The 25517-nt window shown below is 40.8% G+C and overlaps 1 protein-coding gene across 2 annotated transcripts in view; it reads right to left on the bottom strand.

Annotated features, from left to right (window-relative positions):
* Positions 1-523: 523 nt before the first annotated feature.
* Positions 524-25517, bottom strand: part of klhl4 (kelch-like family member 4) — a 49373-nt gene continuing 24379 nt past the window's right edge. For both annotated transcript variants that reach the window (XM_056250370.1, XM_056250369.1), the window contains 5 exons: positions 25121-25345; positions 21348-21510; positions 8390-8602; positions 7519-7690; positions 524-1187 (listed from right to left, as the gene is read on the bottom strand). In XM_056250370.1, the coding sequence (XP_056106345.1) occupies positions 1128-1187; positions 7519-7690; positions 8390-8602; positions 21348-21510; positions 25121-25345 (833 nt within the window). In that variant the 3' untranslated portion in view covers positions 524-1127. The remainder of the gene's footprint in view (positions 1188-7518; positions 7691-8389; positions 8603-21347; positions 21511-25120; positions 25346-25517) is intronic.

Genomic DNA, 25517 nt, shown 5'->3' with positions numbered 1-25517 from the left:
TAATGAGGCTCTTCAATAAAATATTATGGCAGTCAAACAACAAATGAATGTCAGTACATCACAAAGCAAGAATTTATATAACGGTTTTAGTGACTGATTTTGACGTCATGGTTAAAGACCCCATGATACCAAGGGTTTTGTTGCATTTAGTCCATGTCTGTAAGCTTTGAAGTTGTATATGTTATTTTACTTTTAAATGCAGACAAAATGATCATTTGGCATATATACAAATTTAAAATTGTCATAGGGAACATTTCAACACAAAACTGTTTGGCATGTGATTTCATGGGGTCTTTAAAATATTTAATAATGGAATTCAAACATATTGAAGTAGCATGCCAATATGTTATGATAATAAATTACACTGGACCAGGGACTATATACAATACAAATTACAAAACCTTTACATAAAGGTGAAATATCAATATGATATAATAGTATATTTTCTACTGTAAACCTTATTACCATTAAAATCATGACTTACCAACACGTGCTAATTACTTTGGTGTTTTTTGATTATTTGTTTATTTTTATTTTTTTTGCTTCTATAGTAACTTCGTGCTGAACCTAGTCTCGGACAAAATGTGTCTTCAGATGAGAATTGCATGAGTGAGTGTCCACAAACATTTTGGGTAAACCAGGATAATTTGTTGCAAGTACAACTGGAAGTATTCACAGTGGTTTTTAAAATTGTGTATCTAAGATCAAAATACATTTTCCACAAAATTACACAAGTATGTTGCTGTCTTTGAAATACATTTGATTTTGATATAGTTAAAAGATAGAAGAATGTCAAAAATGTTGGATGAAAATAAGATGTAAATACTAAAATGAAAAGTTGTATCTAAAAACAAAATCAGCCTGGATACATTTTCAAAAGTATTCTTTTTTTTTTCTCAATATAAAATGTGAAGTTTTCTTATATAATTTTATTACAGTAAAGTAAAATCTTATAAGCATTTTTTCCCCAGTTTCTAATAGTGCTGAAATATCTGAGCAAAAACAGAATGTTTTTGAATCCAGTATTGACGATAGCTTTGATTAACTTTCTGTACTATGTGAAAAGAGCATTCCAAGAGTTGACATTGCACGCTTTTTTGAGGTCAAAGTCCAGGGACTCTGTGCCTTCAAGGCAGTTTCACGACCACCACACATGCCCCAGCTCTCCCGATGTTTAGAAGAACCTCCTGGAATAACAAGAGATAGAGGTTAATGACCAGTGTCCGACCGCAGAAAATTCCCTCCTCCGCAGTGCTCTGTCACTCTGTCTACTTACAGCCCATCAGGTAATCTTATGAAAGAGAGAGCAAGAGGGAGCCATGGGAAGCTCAGACAGGAGGCAAACTAGACTTGAATAGAGTGTTTCTAATGCAGACTGGGTGAGGAAAGAGTGGCTTGTGACACAGTGGAAAACAGATGAATGGCAGGAAATGCTTGCACTTCCTGTTCACAGATGCACATCATCCACGCATTGAAAGAATATGCACAAAGCTGACTGTTTTGACATAATCCAATGTTCTACAACTAGGAAATTTCTAGGTTCAAGATTTCTTATTATTCTGAGCACACGACATGGTTGGTAAAACTATGGACAGCTAAGATTTATTCAGGAGTATTTCAGTTAAATACAAGTTAAGTTTAACTGACAGTCCCTGTGGCATAATACATTTTAAATAGGCTTTATGCCGAGCGTCACGTGACCAAGCCGGAAAACAGATCACATCGCTTCCGATTCAGGTCTTTTGTATGTGCTTCATGAATTTTTTTGCGGTTTTACTCAAGATAACTTAAAAGGAGCAAGCAAAAATGAGCATAACCAATGTCCCTCGCATGTGCAGATTGATATTTAAAAGTTTTTTAAATTTTTCTTCTTCACACTAACGTTTAGATATTTAAATAGCATAAAACACCAATAATAAAGTGAACTTAGTAGGTTAGCTGATTACCTTAAAAATCCATAGATATCGTAGTTAGTTCTTACGGCCGTTAACACGTTCTCTGACAAGCGGATGCAATAAGACCTGTTTTCCGGTTTGGTCACGTGACGCTCGGCAAAAAGCCTATTGCTCCTTTTTTCTTTACAAAAAAGCAAAAATCTGGCTTGCAGTGAACTTACAGCACAATACAATGGGGCCGGTTTCAAAATTATAGCCACAAGACATAAACGATATGCATGTTAAAGGGATAGTTCACCCAAAAATGAAAATGATCCCATGATTTACTCACCCTCAAGTCATCCTAGGTGTATGACATTCTTCTTCCAGACGAATACAATCGGAGTTATATTCAAAAATGTCTTGGCTCTTCCCAGCTTTATAATAGCATTGAATGGCTGTTTCTGTTTTGAAGTCCATAAAAGTGGATCTATTGTAATAAAGGCCTTCTGAAGCGGTGAGTAAATCATGGGATAATTTTCATTTTTGGGTGAACTATCCCTTTAACATGATTTTACTGTGGAATAAAATCACTAACCGTTTCTGTGTTGTTATAACCAGTTAACTTTTATTGCCATGACAATGTAACATCTAAAACACTAAACTGACCATACAAATAAGAGAGCAACTTTACAGCTAAAATAATATACATGTGATGAAATGATAAGCTTTACATTTCTGCTTTCTGTGAATCCTTTAATTAATTGGCCCTATTTACTTCTATTGTAAGTGCATCACTGTAAAAAAAAAATGAAAACGCAGTATTGTTGATTATTTGTCCCACTTTTGTACTTAATCCCTCTGAAAATGTTAAACACACTCAAGTGCATTACATGCTGTTTTACAGCAGATAGTTTTACAATCAGTGACTGAATAACAGCATCATCATTAGTTCTGGTTTTCCTGTATATTAGCAGAATTGCAAATGTGATATTGTTTAATAAAATTTAAGTTGAGGGAATGATTCAATTACCCATTCATAAAGTGGCCAATCACTTGCTTCATTCCTGAATAAACCAGTCCTTTTGAAATAATCAAATGATTCGATGACTCACTAATTAAGACTTTACACTACCTACTGGCAGTTTTAGTTTAACTAGTAAAATATAAGTAACTTAAATGTCCAAATTTAACTTAGGCCTACTCCTAGCTAGAATCTAATCCCTGTCTGTGAAACCGGGCCTAAAGCCCAATTTATACTTCTGCGTCGAACTCACGCCGTAACTACGTCGTAGGCTGTGTGTAGTGCGCGTACCCTTCGGCGTACCCTGACGTGCACCTCTCCAAAAAAGTAAAAACGCGTCAATTCTACGCGTACCGCAAGCGCTGTGATTGGCCTGCTAGAACCGCTCCCCGGGTTTCACATGCTCCCTCTGCATGTGTAATTTCACGTCAACGCGGACAACGGCGCAGAAGTATAAATGAAAACCAACGCGTAGTCTATAGCGTAGAGCCTCCGGCGTAGGTCCGACGCAGAAGTATAAATCAGCCTTAAGTGTTTTTCAATTTAAGCGGTTTAGAATGTATGGTGTTTTTAGTCATTGAAATACTGCAGGTGCTGTATATGGATCACAAGTGCTCAACTTTGATTTTGTTCACAATATTTTTTTATTCTTCTTTTGACGGGGAGACGGGGCAGAGTTGAATCTGCTCAGGGAAAGACACTGGTTTGCTGACAGGGAAACTGTACCGTGGAAGAATACACATTAAGCAGGGACCAAGATGGGTCTTGTGCATGTTGCCCACTAGGGTCCCACCTAGTGGCAGGTGCAATTCTGCATGAAATCCATCTGGGCAATTAACATGGGGCTATTATGGAACCCGTGGACAATCCTATATGGGGCCTTTTTTTCAGCCCATTTCATACCCATATGGGCCCCACATACAATCACAACATACGGGGCATGCACACAAGTACTAGGCCTTGCGTAGGATGCCTCCGCCGTGTCTGACTGCCAAAGGATGCTTGGAGGAAACTCCCCCCAGTGTTCGCCAGGCATTTGTACTTGGGAGGAAACCAGCTCCACGCGGAGATTGTAGAATCTCGTGAAAGAGGTGGGTAGTAACAAAGTACCTTTACTCCATTACATTTACAGTACATGAGTAATTTTTGGGGAAAATTTGTACTTTTAAGAGTAGATTTAACTGTGGCCACTTATTCTAATAAAAATACTGTACTTTTACTTCGTTGCGCTGGGACCGGCTCTATACGCTGATTTCACGCAGCCGTTATTTTGAAATCGAAAGCGAGGCTCCGGTGGGAAGAAAACCGGAAGTGTCGCCTTTAATCATAGGAGAGTCGCGAATAAAAATGTACATACATTTCTTTCATACTTTAGACTATATACAGTGAAATTAAGTTATAAATATTTATTTATTTATATATATATATATATATATATAATTCAGAAAGTAAAAAAAGAAACAGGAACAAACTATATACATATCCTATATTGGATATTAACATCCAATAGTGTAAATCGCGGCAGCAGCTTCAGGTTGGTAGTCCAATGCATTGTTGTTTATCTTTACTTCCGGGTTCTTCCCACTAGGCTTGCTACGGTAGTCGGTGTTACCGGTGTTCAGGCGCAACACCGGTTTCATCACTTGTCCACCGCGACACCGCAAAAAAAAAAAAAAAAAGAAATATAGGCATATATTTATATATTTAACGCAATTACGCAGTAGGCTATCTGTTTTTTTCTGTCACCCGTTGACTACCGTTGTGTGATCATGCTCTTATTAATGTGAATGATATTAAGCGCGACAAGACTAAAGAGACCGTGCTGTCCTGCCTACACACACACGCGCGCGCCCGACCCACAGAAAACACGAGCGTCAGTATCGAGTTCTCTTTCGGGCTTGAACAAACCATAACACACACAAATTATGCCAAAATGTCAGTTTTGACGAGTGTCCTCATAAGAGCAGTCTTAAATGATTTAAATAATGTCTTAAATTAACATAGAGATTTGTGAGAAAATGGGACGCGTGTTGATCGCGTCTCTGTCAGCAGCGGCTGGTCTTAAAGTGTAATTAAAGTAAATCAAAGAACAAAGGTAAGAGAGTAAATGACTCACTCAGACCCGGAGCCAGGAGGATTATTAAACTGGTTGCCTAATAATCATGAATGCACTGCTATCTTTAACACATTTCCGGCGAACGGCTTCTTCACGCAAAAGAAAAACTCTTCATGAAGCGCAGTGAAATTCAGCGACCTGGCGTTTCCTGATGGATCGAGGTTGTTCATACCTTAATTTTATACGCGCAACTCACGTAGCCTATAAGGACACTGTACGTGCTGACAGACAGGACCGAGCAGGTAATATTTAATATGAAACAAAGTCTCAACTTTCAAATTTGGTCAGTGACAGTCAAAGAAAATTAAACAATAGGCCTACCGTTTTGTGGCTCTGTGTCGTGAGAGATTGCCTCAATTAAAGACAAGTTCAAATCCACCGACGTTAGTCTACTAATCTAGACTACTAAACTACTACTCTCCTGACTGCTTTGTCGGACAAAAATGGTGGATTTTGATTTGTCAGATCACATCAAACTCCCTGCGAAGGATGAATTGACGCTAATGTATAAGTGACAGTGAAGTGCACACTGCTGCAGTAGCACCGCGATGTAAAAAAAAATAGTTTCGTTTTCAAATGAGTGGCAATTCAGCGCACAATAACAAAACAGTGTTGCTCCGCACGACCACCATTATGCATGCCCGTGCAAACGCGCGCATTTTACATGTGGCTTTAAATTAGCGATTTAAAAGCCCCCGCCGGTGATACCGATATTACCGGTGTTGTAACACGTCGATTAACCAGTGTGAAAAAATCCTCACCTACACATCGCTACTTCCCACCGGAGCCTCGCTTTCGATTTCAAAATGGCGGCTGCGTGAAATCAGCGTATTGCGTCCTTCACCAGCAGGACCGCAATCTCCGCACGCAGAAAAAGGAGCATCCTTGACTTCCACTGAGTTAAACGCTGCTGAACCTGAAGAAACTGAAGATTTTCCAACCTGCCCTCCTCCGGGGGAAGGAGCAGTGCACCCACTGTCTCTTAAAGAACAACTCCCTCGAACTCTGGGTCACCTGTCTCAGGGATGGTGTTTCACTGACCACTTGAGGGTTTACCAGCGGCTGAGATGATCTGCGTAGCCTTCCTGTGGGCAGCTAGATGTTGCGGCTTGAGTCATGGCTGCTGTTGTGGCCGCAACGGAGCAGATGCAGGCAGACCAGGTGGAGGGGCAGCCCCTGATTGTCTGGGGGCAGCAGCATCCCGCTGGGACAGGATGTGTTTGACCGCCTCCGTCTGCTTCTGTACTGCAGAGAACTGCTGGGCAAAGTCATCGTCAGTGTCGTCAAAAAGGCCGGCCTGGGAGAAGGAGTTGTCGAGAAAGCGAACTTTGTCAGCCTCCATCTCAGCCAGGTTCAACCAGAGATGATGTTCCTTGACCACTAGAGTGGGCATCATCTGATCGTTGCCGTACGCAGTTCCTGCATCAACCCTGGTTCAGAGCTATTCTCTTGCAGCTCTTTTAGCACTGTGTCCTGATGTACTTGCAGGATGGCTATAGTGTGCAAGGCAGAGGCAGCCGGTCCAGCGGCACTGTGAGCCTTGGTGGCAAGTGCGGCCGAAAACTTACAGGGCTTGGATGGGAGGTGGCAGCACTTTGTGGGTATAAATGCACCGCAATTGCATGCTCCACCTGAGGAATATCCGCGTAATCCTTGGCTGCCCCTCCGTCAAGGGGAAGTGAGAGCGGAGGAAGCAGCGAAGCGGCTTCTGGCTGTAAAATGTGCCTTCCATGACTCCTCATGCACCTTCGGGAAGAAAGGAACCTGGGCAGGGCCGTGCTACTCTTTTAATAGTTGAAGCACCCAGGGGTGAAATCACTGCACTTAGCTGTGCAGTTAATTTTTTTTATGCGACCAGAGCTGAATGCGCCATCTCTCCAACTCAGAACTGCTTCCCGTTCTTGTCAGCTCACACAAAAAAAATGAATGCAGAGCACTGAAGTGTCTCAACCGCTCAGCTTGAATGAGTTGCACTCTGCCTTATATACCTGTATGTACGGGAAGTGGCTTACCATGCAAATCTCACTCACCAATGTGCATAGGCTTGTTTTGTTACCACTCGAAGGTAATTGGGCACTCAGTCGAGAACCCACTGGTTCAGTCAGTTCTGGCGTGATGTCGAACGTGACTGACTGACTGATAGGGAACTATGAATAAGGTTAGAGAAATCAACCAGAAATGTACTGTATGGACAGCATCACTTTCTGTGGATCTGTATAAATAAGTAAACAAGCACCAAAGGAGAAAAAATTAAAGAAAAATAGAAAGTGTGTAATAAAGGTCACTATTTATTTTTTATTTTTTTATTATTATTTTTTTAAGTGGGATTTCAAGAACTGGAAAAGTCATATATAAAAAAAAAAAAAAATCTTCTAACTCCATGGGTATTTTCACAATGAATATATTTTTGCAGTTATGATAAGCTCTAAAAAATTAATCAGGTACAAAATTGTGAGTAAAACAAACAGTAAAGCCTGATTTAAACATGGACTCAATGCACCCACCTCAGTCCATTCATTGTTCTGTGCATCATAGGACTCAACACTGTTCAAGTAGGTCTGACCATCATAGCCTCCGACCGCATATAACCTGTCTCCCAGCAAACACACCCCCACTGCATCCCGGGGGACGCTCAGGGAGGACACTGTGGTCCACGTGTCTGTTTTGGGGTCATACCTGTGTGAATGCAGTACAGAACATATGAGACGAAATACAACACAATAGAAAAACAATGCTAGCACTTTCAATATAGGCCACTGAAAAAAAAGAGAGATAATTACACAGAGCATGTAAACAGCATTAAGTCTGTAATCTAGACAGTGGAAGCCTTTGAAAGCACAAGGACTATGATTATCATCTCTAACAATGAAATCTATTGTGTTTTCAACATGTAGAGTAATGCGTTTAAGTTTCTGATGGCCTTTGTTCCTTAATTAATGTATTTTTTATTGTATTTTAGCTACTTATTTCAGTTATTTACTTATACATTGGCTCCAAAATTATTTGATTTTAGACACTGAGCCTTTTTTCCTCAACTGTTTCACCATTTTATTTAACATTTGATCATGTTAACCAGGTTTACTCCACATTGGTATAGGCTGTAGTTCGAATCATCACCAGCAGGAGGCGTTTAACACCAGATTACTGAACTACTGTGGCTTCCAACCACATTCCTCAATAACAAGGCAACAGTGTTTTCACAATGAAGTAAGGTGTGTCCGGATTTGCAAATAAATGTGAAAATTATAGTACTTGGCACCCGTAACTATCTGCCGAGACTCACAACCTGCTTTTGTGGGGTGTTGTTGTCATTAATATGAAGATAATTAGGTGTTGGGTTTCTTTCTTCCCAGATGTTGTGTCATTGTAGCTTACCTCTCCACACAATCAGACAGACGAGAACAATGGCTTGAAGCTGGTGCATCATGTCCTCCGACTGCATACAAGAAACTGTTATATGTGGCCACACCCACTCCTCCCCTCCTCTTTGACATCGGTGCACACATACTCCATTTATTGGTGTGGGGATCAAAACATTCCATGGATCGCAGACAGGAGCTTCCATCACGACCACCGACAGCAAACAACCTGTAAATATATAAAGACAAAAAAAACATTCGCAGCTTATTTTACTTTAGTACTGTGTGAAGTATCAGAGTGAAACTGGATTCTCAATGACTTTGATTTTTTTGCAAGTGGGAAAATGCCTTTTCTAGACCAACCTTAAAATACTTACAATAACATTTTTCCACATTGTATTGGTTATTCGGCATATGTTATGGAAACATATGTTATTAAAACAGGAGTTTTGTAGATAAACAAAGAAAATGTTTTATCATTTGTAGCGCCCCCTACCTGTCTTTCTTGTAATTAAGTAGGACAGCGCTCCAGATTCATTAACTATATGCCTACAGATGTTGAAGTTAGGCCCCTCTGGTGTCACTAAATGAATTAATTCTCTTTTAGAAAATTAGAATAATAATCTATACTTTCCTTTTACGAAGTTACTCAGAATTAAATCTCTACGCCCCCAAACTGATGAAGTCAACAAACACTTCTGAAAGAATAACACACTGGTAAAAGTACAAAACAAATAAAGGATTTAATTGTAATAGAATGATCAAATGTTAACTGGCTCAAACAATGAGTTTCAGAATGTGAAGTGTTCCCACAATCACATTCACATTAAATGGGACACAATTTAATCCTCGAAGGACAATTTCTCAGATGCCCGACCTACTGAAATTAGTATACAGGTCCAATAGAATCAGTATATCTTAAACCAATGACCTCAATGGGATAAATGTATACAATAACTCACAAATTATACCAAATATACTCTGAATATAAACAATTATTTTCAGTGCACTGAATAATATTTAATGCGGTGGGCCCACACATACACACCAGTCATTCACACAACCCACCCCGTTGCAGGCCTGAAACGTGGCTCGTGTTCGTGGTGGCCGGGAAACTGACAAATGGCCCCTTCACTCTCCTGAGCACAAAACAATTCAAACAAAGATACCTCAATTCCACGTGCAATGATACCGCAACTCCGGAATCCTGCAGCAGGCGTCACGCAGCTCCTCGTCCTCTCTCTCCCTCGTCAGCCGACGAAATGCACCTCCCACGCCGCCAGAGGAACCCCAAATAACGCGGGTATTTGGGGCGCTATCTGGTCCTCAAGGTCTCCCTCGTTGTGAAGGGCAACAACCAGGTTAAACAGTCTTTAGTCGGTTGTTTAACTGTCGCTGTAATCAGTTCAGATGCGCAGATATGCGCAGTGATAACTAAACGAAAACACTCGGATTCGCTCCCACACGGCAGGTTAGCCACACAAAACAAAACTATAAAAACACTGGCTACAAAGTCAAAGACGCACACACAAGCAATTCATCTTGGATCTACATTACAGTTAAAGGTTGTTTAACTTATAAAATCGTCAATCAAATCACTCTGTACCCGCAAATGCGTCTCTCTCAATCTCCGTCTCTCTCCCTCTCTCCCTCGCGCTTGTCAACAAAAACTCTCATGTCCCGAACAACCACTCACATTACACAAAACACCAGTGAGGGCGGGACTTAATTCACATAAACCAATAACTAATCAAACACCTAACTTGATGGTTAAAGCCACGTTTTCCACAAGTACACCTCTATCAAACTTGTATCTCATGCACGCGCGCTCTTAAAGGCACAAATACACGTATGATCACAAACAAAGATGAATGGTTAATTCACATTTTCTCTCTTAATTAAACAAATACAAGCTAATAAATTGAAGTAACTTATTAACAACACAGTTATAACCTACTGGGTTACATGCTCCCCCTTCTAAACATCTCATGACCCCATGAGATTACTTCTCAACACCTTAATGGTGACTTTAGGCTCAGTAGAAGGGTTTAACTGAGTACAACGAACACATTGTGCCATAGGGTGACACCACATGGTGTTACAGGGTTTCCTTTCTGAACCTTCCCCACCCTCTACATTTATGACCATCCCTCTATGAATCAGAGTTAAGGGTCTGTTAGTGGGCTGTCCCAGAGAATCATAGCTCAACTTGACTACGGGTCGTATCTCCCTTTTTGGGCGGGAATGAACTGTCTCTACTACCTCTTTAGTAGCGTTAATTCTTTCCATCTCTCCCCCTTCTAAACCAGGATCTCCCCTAGTCTCTGAACTTCGATCGGGAAACTCTCCAGGGCCTTCTTCCATGATCATCGGCTCTGCCATGTCGTCAAAAGGTCTATCCACCTCCCATCCACAGTTAACCGGTTCATCCTCCACTGTAGAGTCCTCCAGTGTAACACACTCTGGACTGTGCTGTCTCTCCACTCTATCCGAGTAGTAATAACACACGTCATCCTCTTCACTTTCAGAGGAGTTTCTCAACTCACACCCTGTCGGCACTACATTTCTTTCTCCTAATCCTCTTCTCCGTTTTCTCTCCCTAGATCTTGTCCTGGTCTCCGCCGGAGCAACAACTCTTGTAGGTTCTCCAGCATCTGTCAACCTCACATGATCCCCAACTGGCAAGAGATGGTCTCGGTGTAATGTTCTTACACTTCCCATTCCGGACTCAGGTTTCAGGCGATACACTGGTAAGTTCTCTAGCTTTTCCACCACCAGGTAAGGAACAGAATTCCACTTGTTGCAGAGTTTGTTCTTTCCAGTCAATGCCAGATTTCTTATCAGCACACGATCTCCCACAGTCAGACTCTGGTGTTTCACTCGCTTGTCGTACAACCGTTTGTTCCTTCGCTGACTTTTCTGGGCAGTTTCGGTGGCTAACTGATATGCTCTCTGTAAGTCTAATTTCATTCTTTCCACATACTGTCGATGGCTTCCTGCTCCCTTTCCATCAGGCGAAGTCCCGAAACACACATCCACTGGCAAACGAGCCTCTCTTCCGAACAGAAGATAGTAAGGGGAAAACCCAGTGGCTTCGTTCTTAGTACAGTTGTAAGCGTGTACTAAACTGTTAATGTGCTGACTCCATCGGTTCTTTTCGGCTGGATTCAGGGTACCAAGCATGGAAAGGAGCGTTCTGTTGAACCGTTCTGGCTGTGGGTCTCCTTGAGGATGATAGGGAGTCGTTCTGGACTTTCGGATTCCCAACATGCTTAGAAGCTCTTTTATGAGACCACTCTCAAAATCTCGACCCTGATCAGAATGGATGCGAGAGGGTAAGCCATAGTGAACGAAGAATTTGTCACACAGTATCTTAGCCACAGTCAGAGCTTTCTGGTCTTTGGTGGTGAACGCTTGAGCGTAGCGTGTGAAGTGGTCTGTTACGACGAGAACATTACCAATACCTTTTGAGTCCGGTTCAATTGACAGAAAGTCGATGCACACTAAGTCGAATGGCCCACTGCTGTGTATGTGATTCAGTGGGGCCACTCTCTTGGGTAACGTCTTTCTCATTACACACCGGCCACAATCCTTGACATACTGCTCTATGTATGCAGACATTCTAGGCCAATAGAAACGGTCTTTCACAAGTTCCGTAGTTTTTTCTACTCCCAAGTGACCAGAGTCGTCGTGCAATGATTGTAACACAGTAGCCCAGTACTTCTCGGGTAAGACGAGTTGTGTCTTGTCTCTACCACAGGAACTTTTGGTGACTCTGTACAGAAGTTGACTCTTTATCTTTAACTTGTCTCCCTGCCGCTGTAACAGAGCAATGGTAGCATCAGAACTCCTAGTACCAGTAAGAATCCTTCCTGACTCCACTTCTCGCTTTACTACACCAACTACCTGGTCTTCCTCTTGAGCTTTCCTCAACTCAGTAGTGCTCAACTGTTCCATTTGACTAAGCCCCAAAGCTGTGGGACAAGAGAAAGCTTCAGGAATACCCTCAGGTAACACACCCAACGGATCCACCAGTCTGGATGATGAGCTTCCACTTTCAGCAACCACTGCTAACTGACAGATGGCTCTTACTCCTGACTTGGGTATCTCCTTCCATTCAGAGCAAGCAGTTGATTCACAGGGGTAGCGAGACAATACATCCGCATCGATGTTGGCACTTCCTGGTTTGTATTGCAAGCTGAAGTTATAGGTAGCTAAGGCAGCTAACCAACGATGACCCGTCGCACTCAGCTTGGCACTTGACAACACATAGGTCAGGGGATTGTTGTCGGTCTTTACCACGAACTGGGCTCCATATAGGTAGTCGTGAAACTTATCCACTACCGCCCACTTGAGTGCCAAGAACTCTAGCTGATGTATGGGGTACCGTTGTTCTGATGCACTCAGTTTCCGGCTTGCGTAGGCCACGGGCCTCATTCCTCCAGAATGCTCCTGATTCAAAACGGCCCCCAGTCCACTCAGACTAGCGTCTACATGCAGTACATAAGGCTTGGCAGGATCCGCGAAAGCAAGTACTGGGGCATGGGTGAGACAGTAAATGATTTTATGGAACGCTGCTGTACAAGTGTCGTCCCAACGCTCTCCAAAGGGTTCCGATACTCTGAAGTAAATCTTCCCATCACTTGACTTGCTTTTTTGCCCAGATGTTGGCGGGTAACCTTTAGTGAGCTCTGTTAAAGGCCTTACAATGGCGGAGTAATCCTTTATGAACCTCCGGTAAAATCCACAAAACCCCAGGAACGACCTCAATGTCTTTAGGTCAGTGGGCCTTTTCCAGCGTGTTACGGCTTCAACCTTGGCTGGGTCTGGTGATACTCCAGCAGCTGATACAATGTGGCCCACATACCGAACTTGAGGCTGGCAGAACTGGCACTTATCTATTGACACTTTCAGGCCACATTCTCTCAGACGGTCCAGGACTTTTAACAGCCTCTCTTCGTGTTCTTCAAGGGTGCGTCCGAACACAATGATGTCATCCAGGTATACTATTACTTGGAGGAGATGCATGTCACCAACAGCTTTCTCCATGAGCCGCTGGAAGGTGGCTGGAGCTCCAGTGATCCCTTGAGGCATCCGTTCAAACTGGAAGAATCCCAGGGGACAGATAAACGCTGTCTTTTCTTTATCTTCCTCCGCCATGGCTATCTGATAGTACCCACTGCGGAGGTCCAGCACGGAAAACCATTTACTACCAGCCAAACTGTCCAAGGCATCGTCGATCCTGGGAGTAGTGTACTGATCAGGGATAGTACGAGCATTTAGAGTGCGATAATCGATGCACATTCTGATTGCCCCACTCTTCTTCCGTGCTACCACAATGGGCGATGCATACGGACTCCTTGACTCTGTAATTATTCCCGCTGCTAACAAGTCTTTGATGTGACGTCGTACATCCTCGATGTCTGCAGGAGCGATGCGTCTGGAGCGTTCGCGGAACGGTTTTGGGTCTTTCAGTCTGATGGGATGCTCCACTCCACGAGCTAATCCAACATCCCATTCTTCAACAGAAAACACATCACCTCTGGTGGCCAACTTGTGGCGCAGTCTCCGTTCCCAGGCCTCAGAAATGGACGACTCACCAAACTTAAACAAACTTGGGTCTATTGCTTGGGAGCTCTGTTCTTCAGTCCTGGCAGTGAGTGTGTCAGTTGGATATACATTGGCAATTACTGTTCCCACCGGAATGGAGATATTTTTTGATGTTACATTATGGATCATCACCTGGATGCGTTGTCCTTCTACGGCGGATGATGGTAGTACCACTGGGGTTATGAATGTTCCAGCTGGAAGACTAGCGTCCTCAGGCGTGTCCACCACAAAAATCTCTTTTCTTAACGGCTTGTCAGTCTCCAGTTTACAGACAGCACACACTTCTCCCCTCGGGGGAACTACGCAATCGCCAGGTCCTATCCATCGAACTTCTCCTTCAGGTGAATCAGGAAGAGGGTCCGGTTTTTTCGGCGGTGACAGATGGATTGCAGGGTGTCGAGTCTGGATTCTCAAAGCACGTGCAACACTGGATCCTTCTGTATCATGGCTAAGGGTCGCAAGGCGGGTGAAGAAACTGGCATTGGTACCAATAATGACTGGCAATTGGGAAGGACCCTGGGGTTCAGGACATACAAGAGCCAGGATGGACAACGGCTCCTCCACACCAGTGACAGAGGCAGGAAATGTGACATCCACGATGATATATCCCTTGTACGGGTAACTGGAAGAACTGAGGCCCCATATGGATAATCCAGTCAACGGGTGAATGGGCACATCAGGCAGATTCTTGGAATACCAGCTTTCAAACACAATCGTCACTTGTGATCCGCTGTCTAACAGTGCTTGACATACACGATCATTAAGCTTCACTTTTACAGTGGATGCCGGTCCTACTAGTCCTTTAGGAAGACGGCTGGATTCATGGATGGTGGTCTGGCTCTTTTTGGAGAAACAGGCTTGGTTTTGAGTAGTTCTATTGTCAGCCGTCTCAGGCTTTCCACCCTTTACCTGCCTCAAAGAACGAATCAGCTTCTGAATCACTTGATCAGAATTTGGTGGCGCTTGACACTTTGTGGCAATATGGCCATCTTCTCCACACTTGTAGCAGAAGTAGTCATCTCTTGTTCGGGCTGACTGGTATCTTAACGACGTGGAAACAGACTGGGATGGTTTTGGCCGCTGCTCTGGAACATGAGGTGAGTATTGAGTAGAACTGACACTCAGAACTGCCAACTGCTGCTGTAAGTGTTGGACCTGTTTCTTTAACTCTTGTACTTCTGAATCATCAGTTTTTTCAGTCTTCTTGAATGGTTTTTCTTTAGTTTCAATCACTAATGATGAAGTAGACATGGCTTTTGGCTCAACTCCCCTTATTTGGGTTCTCAATTCTTGAAGCTCGGCCTTGAGTTCCTGGATAACAGACGTGCTGGCTCTTTCCTCTTCATGGAAATGTATGGCCTTAGCTTTTGCAGACATTCTGTGGCGAGCCGATTCACTCTCCTCCGCCTCACGGATTTCCTTCAGCAGACTCAGGAAAGAAGGTGGGTGATTTTTTCTTTCTCTCAGCCTCAGTTGGAGCAACATCATGTCAGAATTCACAGCCCCTCTAATCAGCTGTTCCACTCGTACTTTATCGACCAGACTGTGAGTCAGTCCATCTCTTTCCACTACTTTGCTGAGGGTCTTCTCCATCCGTCTCAGGAATTCAGACAAGGCCTCCCCTGTTCCCTGGCGCATAAGACGAAACTTGAAGTATAAATCCTCACCAGACTCAGATGATCCAAAGGTGCTCTCCAACGCTTCCAGATACTGTGAGGCACTAGCTTCAGGATCAGAGAATCTAACAGCTCTTACAATGTCCATTGCAGGTCCCTTGAGGCTTTCCACAATTCTGCGTCGTTTTTCTTTTTCGGAGCAGTCACACTCAGTTATCAGCAGCCTGGCTTGATCAATCCAATTTTCCATATTCTCCTCACCCATGGGGGTTGGAACTACGGCTGAAAAGGTGCGCAGGCGTCGGTAGGTGTTGCTGTCACTCGAGTGCTTTACTGTCTTTTCCAGGACCTCACCCATGGCGCGTATAATTGACTCAGGGGAACTGTCGGTGGCACTGTGTGGAGAAATCAAAGCATGTACATCGCTAAGAGACTTTCCTTCTTCCATCAGGAACTTCGCAAACTTTTCTGTAAAACCTGCAGAAGCGGTGTCAGCAGCCGATGCCTTTGTCTGGATTACTATGACTGGCCATGGCTCTTTCTTGTCTCCCCGTGACACTTCAGGAGGTATGCGCTTTGGGTCGATGGCTTGTCTGCACTCACACAACACCAGCAGGTAATGTGAAGTGGGTCCTTCTCTCGTGTCCCTTACACGAACTCTCCCTAGAGCTTTTACAGCTTCCATCGCCTCTTCAATTTCGGCCACTTCGGTGTGAACGGGTACGTTTAACAGCATTAAAGCATGAGTCTCTTCAATGCTAGCATCTTTGCACCAGTTGGCCAACTCTGCTTGGAGACTGGGGTCTTTTGATAGAGCCATGATGACACTTTATGCACTTTTCAGTTAATTATGATGTAATTACAGGGGTGTGTTGAGCTTAATTCCTCTTTTTCTTCTTTCAGCATCAACTATTGTGTGACTCACAGAGGGAGATCCCGGACGAGCCCCCACTTTATGTAGCGCCCCCTACCTGTCTTTCTTGTAATTAAGTAGGACAGCGCTCCAGATTCATTAACTATATGCCTACAGATGTTGAAGTTAGGCCCCTCTGGTGTCACTAAATGAATTAATTCTCTTTTAGAAAATTAGAATAATAATCTATACTTTCCTTTTACGAAGTTACTCAGAATTAAATCTCTACGCCCCCAAACTGATGAAGTCAACAAACACTTCTGAAAGAATAACACACTGGTAAAAGTACAAAACAAATAAAGGATTTAATTGTAATAGAATGATCAAATGTTAACTGGCTCAAACAATGAGTTTCAGAATGTGAAGTGTTCCCACAATCACATTCACATTAAATGGGACACAATTTAATCCTCGAAGGACAATTTCTCAGATGCCCGACCTACTGAAATTAGTATACAGGTCCAATAGAATCAGTATATCTTAAACCAATGACCTCAATGGGATAAATGTATACAATAACTCACAAATTATACCAAATATACTCTGAATATAAACAATTATTTTCAGTGCACTGAATAATATTTAATGCGGTGGGCCCACACATACACACCAGTCATTCACACAACCCACCCCGTTGCAGGCCTGAAACGTGGCTCGTGTTCGTGGTGGCCGGGAAACTGACAAATGGCCCCTTCACTCTCCTGAGCACAAAACAATTCAAACAAAGATACCTCAATTCCACGTGCAATGATACCGCAACTCCGGAATCCTGCAGCAGGCGTCACGCAGCTCCTCGTCCTCTCTCTCCCTCGTCAGCCGACGAAATGCACCTCCCACGCCGCCAGAGGAACCCCAAATAACGCGGGTATTTGGGGCGCTATCTGGTCCTCAAGGTCTCCCTCGTTGTGAAGGGCAACAACCAGGTTAAACAGTCTTTAGTCGGTTGTTTAACTGTCGCTGTAATCAGTTCAGATGCGCAGATATGCGCAGTGATAACTAAACGAAAACACTCGGATTCGCTCCCACACGGCAGGTTAGCCACACAAAACAAAACTATAAAAACACTGGCTACAAAGTCAAAGACGCACACACAAGCAATTCATCTTGGATCTACATTACAGTTAAAGGTTGTTTAACTTATAAAATCGTCAATCAAATCACTCTGTACCCGCAAATGCGTCTCTCTCAATCTCCGTCTCTCTCCCTCTCTCCCTCGCGCTTGTCAACAAAAACTCTCATGTCCCGAACAACCACTCACATTACACAAAACACCAGTGAGGGCGGGACTTAATTCACATAAACCAATAACTAATCAAACACCTAACTTGATGGTTAAAGCCACGTTTTCCACAAGTACACCTCTATCAAACTTGTATCTCATGCACGCGCGCTCTTAAAGGCACAAATACACGTATGATCACAAACAAAGATGAATGGTTAATTCACATTTTCTCTCTTAATTAAACAAATACAAGCTAATAAATTGAAGTAACTTATTAACAACACAGTTATAACCTACTGGGTTACACATTAAAGTCAGCATGAAACTGAAGTTGTTGTGGTCTTTTCTTCCCTATTGTGACGCATATCCATGTCAAACGGCTTCTCAAAAAAGAAAAAATAATGCAGGGTGGGACTTGATTTTGTCCATCAGGAATTGATGTGATCATTGGATCATTGTGGTTTGCTATTGCTGCTGTTTGTGGCTGAAGAAATGTCAGTTTTGATTCATGGTGACTTTAAAGTAAACATGACCTGTACTTGTATATACCTATTACATAGATAGAAAATAGCTGCCAGGGGCCATTGCCAAGGTGGCTGCTAAGTGAACTGAAGCCCTGAATGTGAGTTTAAAATTAATTACAGACTACTGCCCTCCTGCATCACCACAGTCAGAAATGAACTGTTTTTTAGTGGTTTTATTTGCCCCCTGAAACAGAAATTGAAGTAATATTTTATCTAAATGTCAAAACTTGCTCTTCTTGCATATTTCATAGACATCAAGTGAGCATATCACAAGGCTGCACTGCAGTTAAACCAACCACATTCATATACAACAATAAAAAATAAAATAAAAGGTCCTGGAGTTTTAGTCACACATCACAATACATTAGTCAAATCAGTAGCAACTTCCATTTTTATATATATAAAAATGTATATTACAAGCAATAATTGTTTAAGTGAGCACAGTAAGACCTTAAGAAAAATAAATAGGTTAAAATGTCATGTTAACTTTAAGTGAAATATGAAAGAAATGTGTATTTTTCTTTTTCAAACTACTCACTTTCCTGAAAATACTGAGAATTACACTGATAAAAATAAATATTTGAGATAGCCTAAGTGGTATATTTCAGATGAGGGTTTGTGAACTTCTTTCGCTTTCTTTCAGGGTTCTGTGGATTTCTTTGTGAAATGTAAAAATAAATATTGTGGTTAAAATTAGGGCTGTCAAATGATTAATCACATCCAAAATAAGTTTTTTTTGCATAATATATGTGGGTGCACTGTGTATAATTATTTTGTATATATATATATATAAATAAATACACACACATGCATGTATATTTAAGAAAAAAATATTATATACTAAGCATTATTAAAAAGAAAGATCGCTGACCAAGGTGTTGTATAATATGTCTAAAGAAATCAGCTATGATTAAAAGCCAGAGAAAATAGATATGTTTAGAGCAATTGTTTAAAAAAAAAAACAAGTAGGCTTTTACAAAAATTTGGTGGAGCAATGACAAAAGTACGATCAGCTCTAAATTTTAGCCAAACCTGGGGAACATTTAGCAGTCTCTGGTGGGATGACCTTAGAGACCTTACTGAGGCCTTAACGTTACAATGTTACTAATAATTTCGAGCACGTTCATATCATGGACTAAACGTAACATTATTACGATTTTACAGCTACAAAACGTTAACTATTTACGTATATTCCATATCATAAACATATCTGTATAATTTCCCTTTTACCATTTTATAGATAAATGTAAGATCCCTTAACCCTATTCCCAAACCTAAACATACCCATTTTATACAGAATATAAAAAGGATAAAACGTAATGGACAGAGATGTGTAGGCAAATGGCAGTTTTATTAACAATAGCATTAAAATATATTTTGAGCCACTAATCCTACTCCTACCCCTAAACCTACCCATAACCATTCCTTAAAACTACGTAGACTACAATTATGAAGAAAAACATAACAGACAGACAGACAAGTAACGTTATAATCACTATAATTTATTTATTGCGAAAAGGTCAAAACCGGTAACGTTACCAAAAGTCGTTCACATGATGATGTGTTGCAGTCGCAGTCCTCTATAATAGTGTTGTATGAGGTACAGAGCAGAATTTAAATTAATAATCCATGAAAATGTTAATCCGGCTTCGGTTGGGTTCGCTCTGTGAAGGCGCGCGCGCTTCTCCATTTCAAATGTACTGCACCGTCACCGACTGAAACACGGCATGTCGCAATCTGTGACGAAGCAGGAAAGAGCCAATGAGCGTTTGATATCACTGCCGTAAAACATGACGTAACGCTTCTTGAGGGCGCAAATTTTTGAATTTGAATCATCACCAGCGCGGGATTTGACCATGGATTTGACGTGTACGGTCGCTGCTGAGAAATAGAGATGAAGATCACTGGATACAAGGCTGAATTTGGATCTGTTTCTTACAAACAACGTATGGATTGTAAAGATTTGAATTACATCAAACTAATAAAATTGATGTATTTTGTGAATTTATGTTGTGTTTTATAGGAGAAAACGCTTTTGTGTCTCACGGTAAATAAACTATACTACAAAATGGTTAAACGAGTAAAGAAGGTATTTTTAAGGTTTTAAAGTGTATTCTTGTTTAACACCATGCAGGCGAAACGAGCAAAATGTTAATATTTATGAGTATTATATTAATAAATGCGACTGAAAACTTAATTGATAAGACAGTTGAATGCCACGATTTTAATATGCATAAATAGTAATACGTACAAATTTGTACGTCAGTAGATTTGTTCATACGTAAATAAATTACGTTTTTGTGCTGTCAATACGTAAACATTTTACGTTTTAAAGCTGTAAATGCATCAGTAGTATTATACGTTTCTGCGTGTATAAAACGTAAATAAATGTACGTATGATAGAACTAAGTTACACTTTACGTAAAAAAACACACGTATTCTCATGAGATCACGTTGCAACGGTTTTCTTTCCAGAGAGTCTTGGCGAGGGATCCCTGGGTCAGAAGAGGCTGACAACCCCTGTCCTAAAGAGATTCAAAAAGATGTTCTGTTGAAAAGACTGATCAATTAATCACTTTGAAAAGTAGGACAGTGGGCTCTAGAGGTAGGCTTGAAGGGCTTGTTTTTGACCTGGTCATAGTCATCAGTCAATGTTCTGCTAGATTCAAAACCAGCATCTGTTTTTTTTTTTTGTTGGATAAAGCTAACAGCAGCTTGCATGCCACTCAAGTGACTTTAATGTAAAAGACACTAGAGATGCTTTGGTCTCAGAGCCTATTAACTCCCGTCTGGCTGTACAAGGTTACGCAGTGTATTGGATAAAGAACCTAATTCAGACCTCATCATGAAGAGAATCCATGGAGGAAAGCGATCAGCCAGCACACTGCACATACTGTATACTGCTGTTGATAGAAAAGGTTTTTTTTTCTACTTCTCTCTTTTTGAGTGAATTAAATTCCAAATTAAAATGTTTTACATATTACAATATTACTACAGTTTTAGTAATTCTGTAAGGAGCAGCGATTTTTAAAATTGTATGGTAGCGCAACAATTCTGCAAAAGAAAATAAGAACAAATGATTTCCTTACTTTCCATTGAGAGCAGTGACTCCGACAGTGCTGCGCGGGGTGGACATACTGGCCACATAATTCCACTGCCTCGCCTGGGGGTCCCACCTTTCTACTGTGTTCAAATAGCTCCATCCGTCATGGCCTCCCACTGCATACATGGGCCCCTCCAGCACAGCAATTCCTTTTTGAAGAAATAAATAAATAAAACAAGTAAAGAGAAAGACTCTGGGCTCAGCTTTTGGTGATGCATGGCATACATTCGACAAATGCACAATCCAATATTAATTGTCTGTCTTTGTATTGTAGTGAAACTGGCAAATGGCAATACTATGGATTTAATTTCCATAGGAGCACTTCATCAGTAGCTAAAGACATTCTTCCGGTCTGACTCTGAGGACGAGAGCCCTGAGACGCTGTGGTAAGCATTAAGTATTCATGGTTCATCTCGCTGCTCCCTTTACAGAAAAGGTCCCTCATGTTTCTATTATAAATCTCTGGCTGTCGCTTTTGGGGGCTTGACATATAAATCGTCTCTTGACCGACATTTTGGTTCTGATATTGCAGTGCACTTTATAGACCTCAATGAGCAACATTTGAGTGTCAGTTTTATGGGATTATTGTACAATGCATTTTCTCCTCTACGAGTTTAAATTACCTGCCATATTTTTATATACATTTTTATGGGCAGACCAGATTGCCTTTATTAATATACATATATTGTTTTGATGTGTGACCACCCAGTTATTTTTATAGTTATTTCCTGAGGCATGGGTGTTAAAGTCACAATTTCTATTATGTCCCACATTATTAAAATAGTCAGCAATAAGGCTTGCTTTTATTGTACAACACATACACTTAATTTTCTATTCAATTTCAATTGTCAATTTAGGTTAGTGTATTTGGTGCTTAAATTATCAACGTTCACGAGTAAGAATCAATGTCAAGAAAGCCAGCACTATTACTGCAATTTTTTATTTATTCAAATGTATTATTTTTGTGTACGAAACATGTTAAAGAGGACCTAATGCTGGTGACAACTGCTGGTCAAGGTGTTTTAAATGCAACAATAACAGCCAAAACATGTAGGCTTTAATGCCACCTTTTGCAAACTAATTGCAAATGGTTTCATGAAAGTGTAATCTATTAAATGTAATCAACAAATCATTAAGTTGCTGAACTCACGTGCCTTTGCTAGTTTGATACACCCTCTGAACCATTGGAAATAAAGCTTCATGGAGCTGTGTTTCAAAATGACCCAATCACTAAACCAGACTTGAGTGGAGGTGTTTATTTTTGTCCAACAGAAAACGTTGTTCAATTTGACAATTTGACATTACTCCCTAATGCACCTACCCTTACATGGAAATTAAAGCAAATTGGCTTAATAAATTAATAAATATTCATTTATGAACTATACCCTCATAATAGTAGTATTTCTTCTTCTTTAATAGCTGATTAGCAATGTATTCCTTTCAGTTAAGTCGATTGACGCTCTAGAGCGTCAAGATGCACTCCCCTTACAAATCTATTAATAACTTCGGAATGGATCAAGGTATTAACTTACTTTTTTTTTTATTAAAAAGCTGACATTCGTCTGCGTAAAAGGACCCTGACTTTGTTGACTTCCGCGAATGATAAGCCTTCCGTATTTGAGTGCATTTTACCGCAAAACGGAGAAATTGTACTTAATCCTGTCTAGTGTTATAAAGATCTGTTGTGGGTGTGTGTGTGTGAACCAATGACAGATCTGTGTGTGAACCAATGACAGACCTGTGTGTGAACCAATCACAGACCAAAAACAAAAAATGACGTTTTCAGGAACGTAAAAAAGGGGAGGGGTTTGGAATCAATCCCACGTGGGATTCGCAACGGTCTTTGGACACAAAACATTTGGAGATACACGTATTTGTACTAGATTCTTTTCAAAGAAAACATGGCCAAACGAAGATTCACTGCTGAAATGATTTTTGCCGAGAGCAATGAGAGTCAGAACGGATCTGATCCAGCTCGATTTGATTCGGATGAAGATGATCAAGTTCTGGACGGAATCGATCCATTTGAGGAGTAAGTAATGAATGCAATATTATAATGTATTTTCTAATATATATTGCATCAGTTTTTTTAGCAAAATTATTTTAGTTTTTCAGAAATTACGGAGCAGTAGGCTAATCAAATAATGTGCGCCATCAAGTAATGTGCGCGTTTTGGCCGCATGTAGCTGCTAGTCCCTCTTCATTTGCAAGCTATTTCGTTTACTTTGCTTGTCTATTTTATTGTAATGTTTATTTAGGGAAATTTTATTGTAGCTTTTCAGAAATAATGGTACAGTAAGCCTTATAAGGCCTGTACTATTTGTCTACATAGGAGGGGGTTTGGAAGACATTGTATACTCGGTGCGTAATGATGAACGCTCCTGTAATAATAGTTAGATTATTGTAGTTAGAAGTTCTATGACTTGGATGTATAAATACACACATGATGATGAATAGCTAATCTTTATTTACCACATTGTGTGTTTTAGAACAGCCCCAGAACAGCCGATTGCATCATTGCACAACCCAGGACTCTGAACGCGCCCGCGCGCGCCCTGGGTGGACTGATGTGCAAATGCAGTGCACAGTGACATCTAGAGGTTGTTTTTGGATGTGTTTGGTAAATTGAGAGAATATTCAATTCAAAATTAACATTTGTGTTCCCTTTACATTTTCTTATAATTGCTGTGTTTTTCACACACAAAAAAAGTATGGTGACTACAGTCACAAAAATGTAAACAGTTCATTTGTTTCTTTATATTTTTTCACCCATTTTTTTTCTTTTTTTTCTAAAGCCTTTGACGAATCAATATTTGTTGTAAAATCCCTTATTCATCTATGGTTTAATATTTTTCTATAATAAAAACAAAAAAATTGAACTTTTGTTTTTGTATTTCTTGGTGATATATCACAACAGAAGACATACAAGTGTCTTAAGAAGTGTATTATAAATGCATCCACATTGTAGCTGAGAGTCTATAGAATCCAGAAATATGACTCTCTTCACTCTGCTATGAAAATTGACCATTCCAGAAGCCAAAATATCAACATAGTGCCAGGCGGGCATAAAACCCCTCAGACTTTGAAGGGTTAATAAGTTAGGCCTACCGGGTGAACTAGCTTCATTAATAATCATGAGCAAATCCTTATAAATTACAGCATACAGAATGGCGTTATAAATGTGAGGTCGTTTCTGTTCTCTTTACAGAAGTTATGTTTAAATGTTGTTTCCCCTACACTAAAAACTACAAAGCTTTGATCATAAAACTATACATTTAAATATCATCTTACTAAGACATTATTGGGAGATATAGAGTGACAACTGATATTTAGATTAATTTTATGAAAGAAGTTTTCTTTACTGTTATAAAGATCTCATTGATTTACATTACAACCAGTATTTCATCCTGCATTGTAACTGCACCAAATTGCGTATTTTTGCTCTGTTTGGGCCTCTGAATAAAACTGAGGTGTTTTGTTGTTGTTGTTGTTTTGCCTTCTCAAATGTGAGCTCCATATTCTCATTTTTCATAATAAATGAGCCATAAAAGCCTGATGTATCAAATGATACTCAACAAAAACAAAAGCCTTTTGTTTTTTCTAAAGGTTCAGCAAAATATTCCATTAAAAAAAAAAGACTATTTCATACCATGTCAATAACAGAAGCAGATAGTGAACATTACTGTGTAACAGTTATTAATATATGAACATGCTGTGTAATAAGATTACACAAATATCTGAAGCATTCAAAGAACGCACCTAATCCGTGTCTGTGTGTTGACATTGGAGGCATGTTGGACCACACTTTAGTGATTGGATTGTAGCACTCCACCATGTTAGAGGTCTTGAGCCCATCCCTTCCTCCTACCACATAGAGTTTGTTGTCGATCACTGCCACCCCGAACTGAAGTCTTCGCCCATTCATGATGCCAACCTGGATCCATTTGTTTGTGCGAAGGTCATACTTCTCTATTGTTGTAGACCCTAAATGTAGACAGACTCTTAGTTTATTGTTAGTTGTAGATTTGCATGCTAATAGCTGACAGCGACAAAAAAGGTCTATCAGAGACAAAATCAAATAGATAATGGCTTGAATTCTGCTGAACATCCTGTGTACAAAAAAAAAACTATTTTATGGCAATGAGAGGTACTGCTA

Source organism: Rhinichthys klamathensis, unplaced genomic scaffold (assembly GCF_029890125.1).
Source record: "Rhinichthys klamathensis goyatoka isolate OS25496 unplaced genomic scaffold, OSU_Roscu_1.1 h1tg000068l_1, whole genome shotgun sequence".
NCBI classification, from domain to species: Eukaryota; Metazoa; Chordata; class Actinopteri; order Cypriniformes; family Leuciscidae; genus Rhinichthys; species Rhinichthys klamathensis.
Note: the sequence above shows the minus strand (reverse complement) of the source record. Positions and strands in the feature narration are given on the sequence as shown.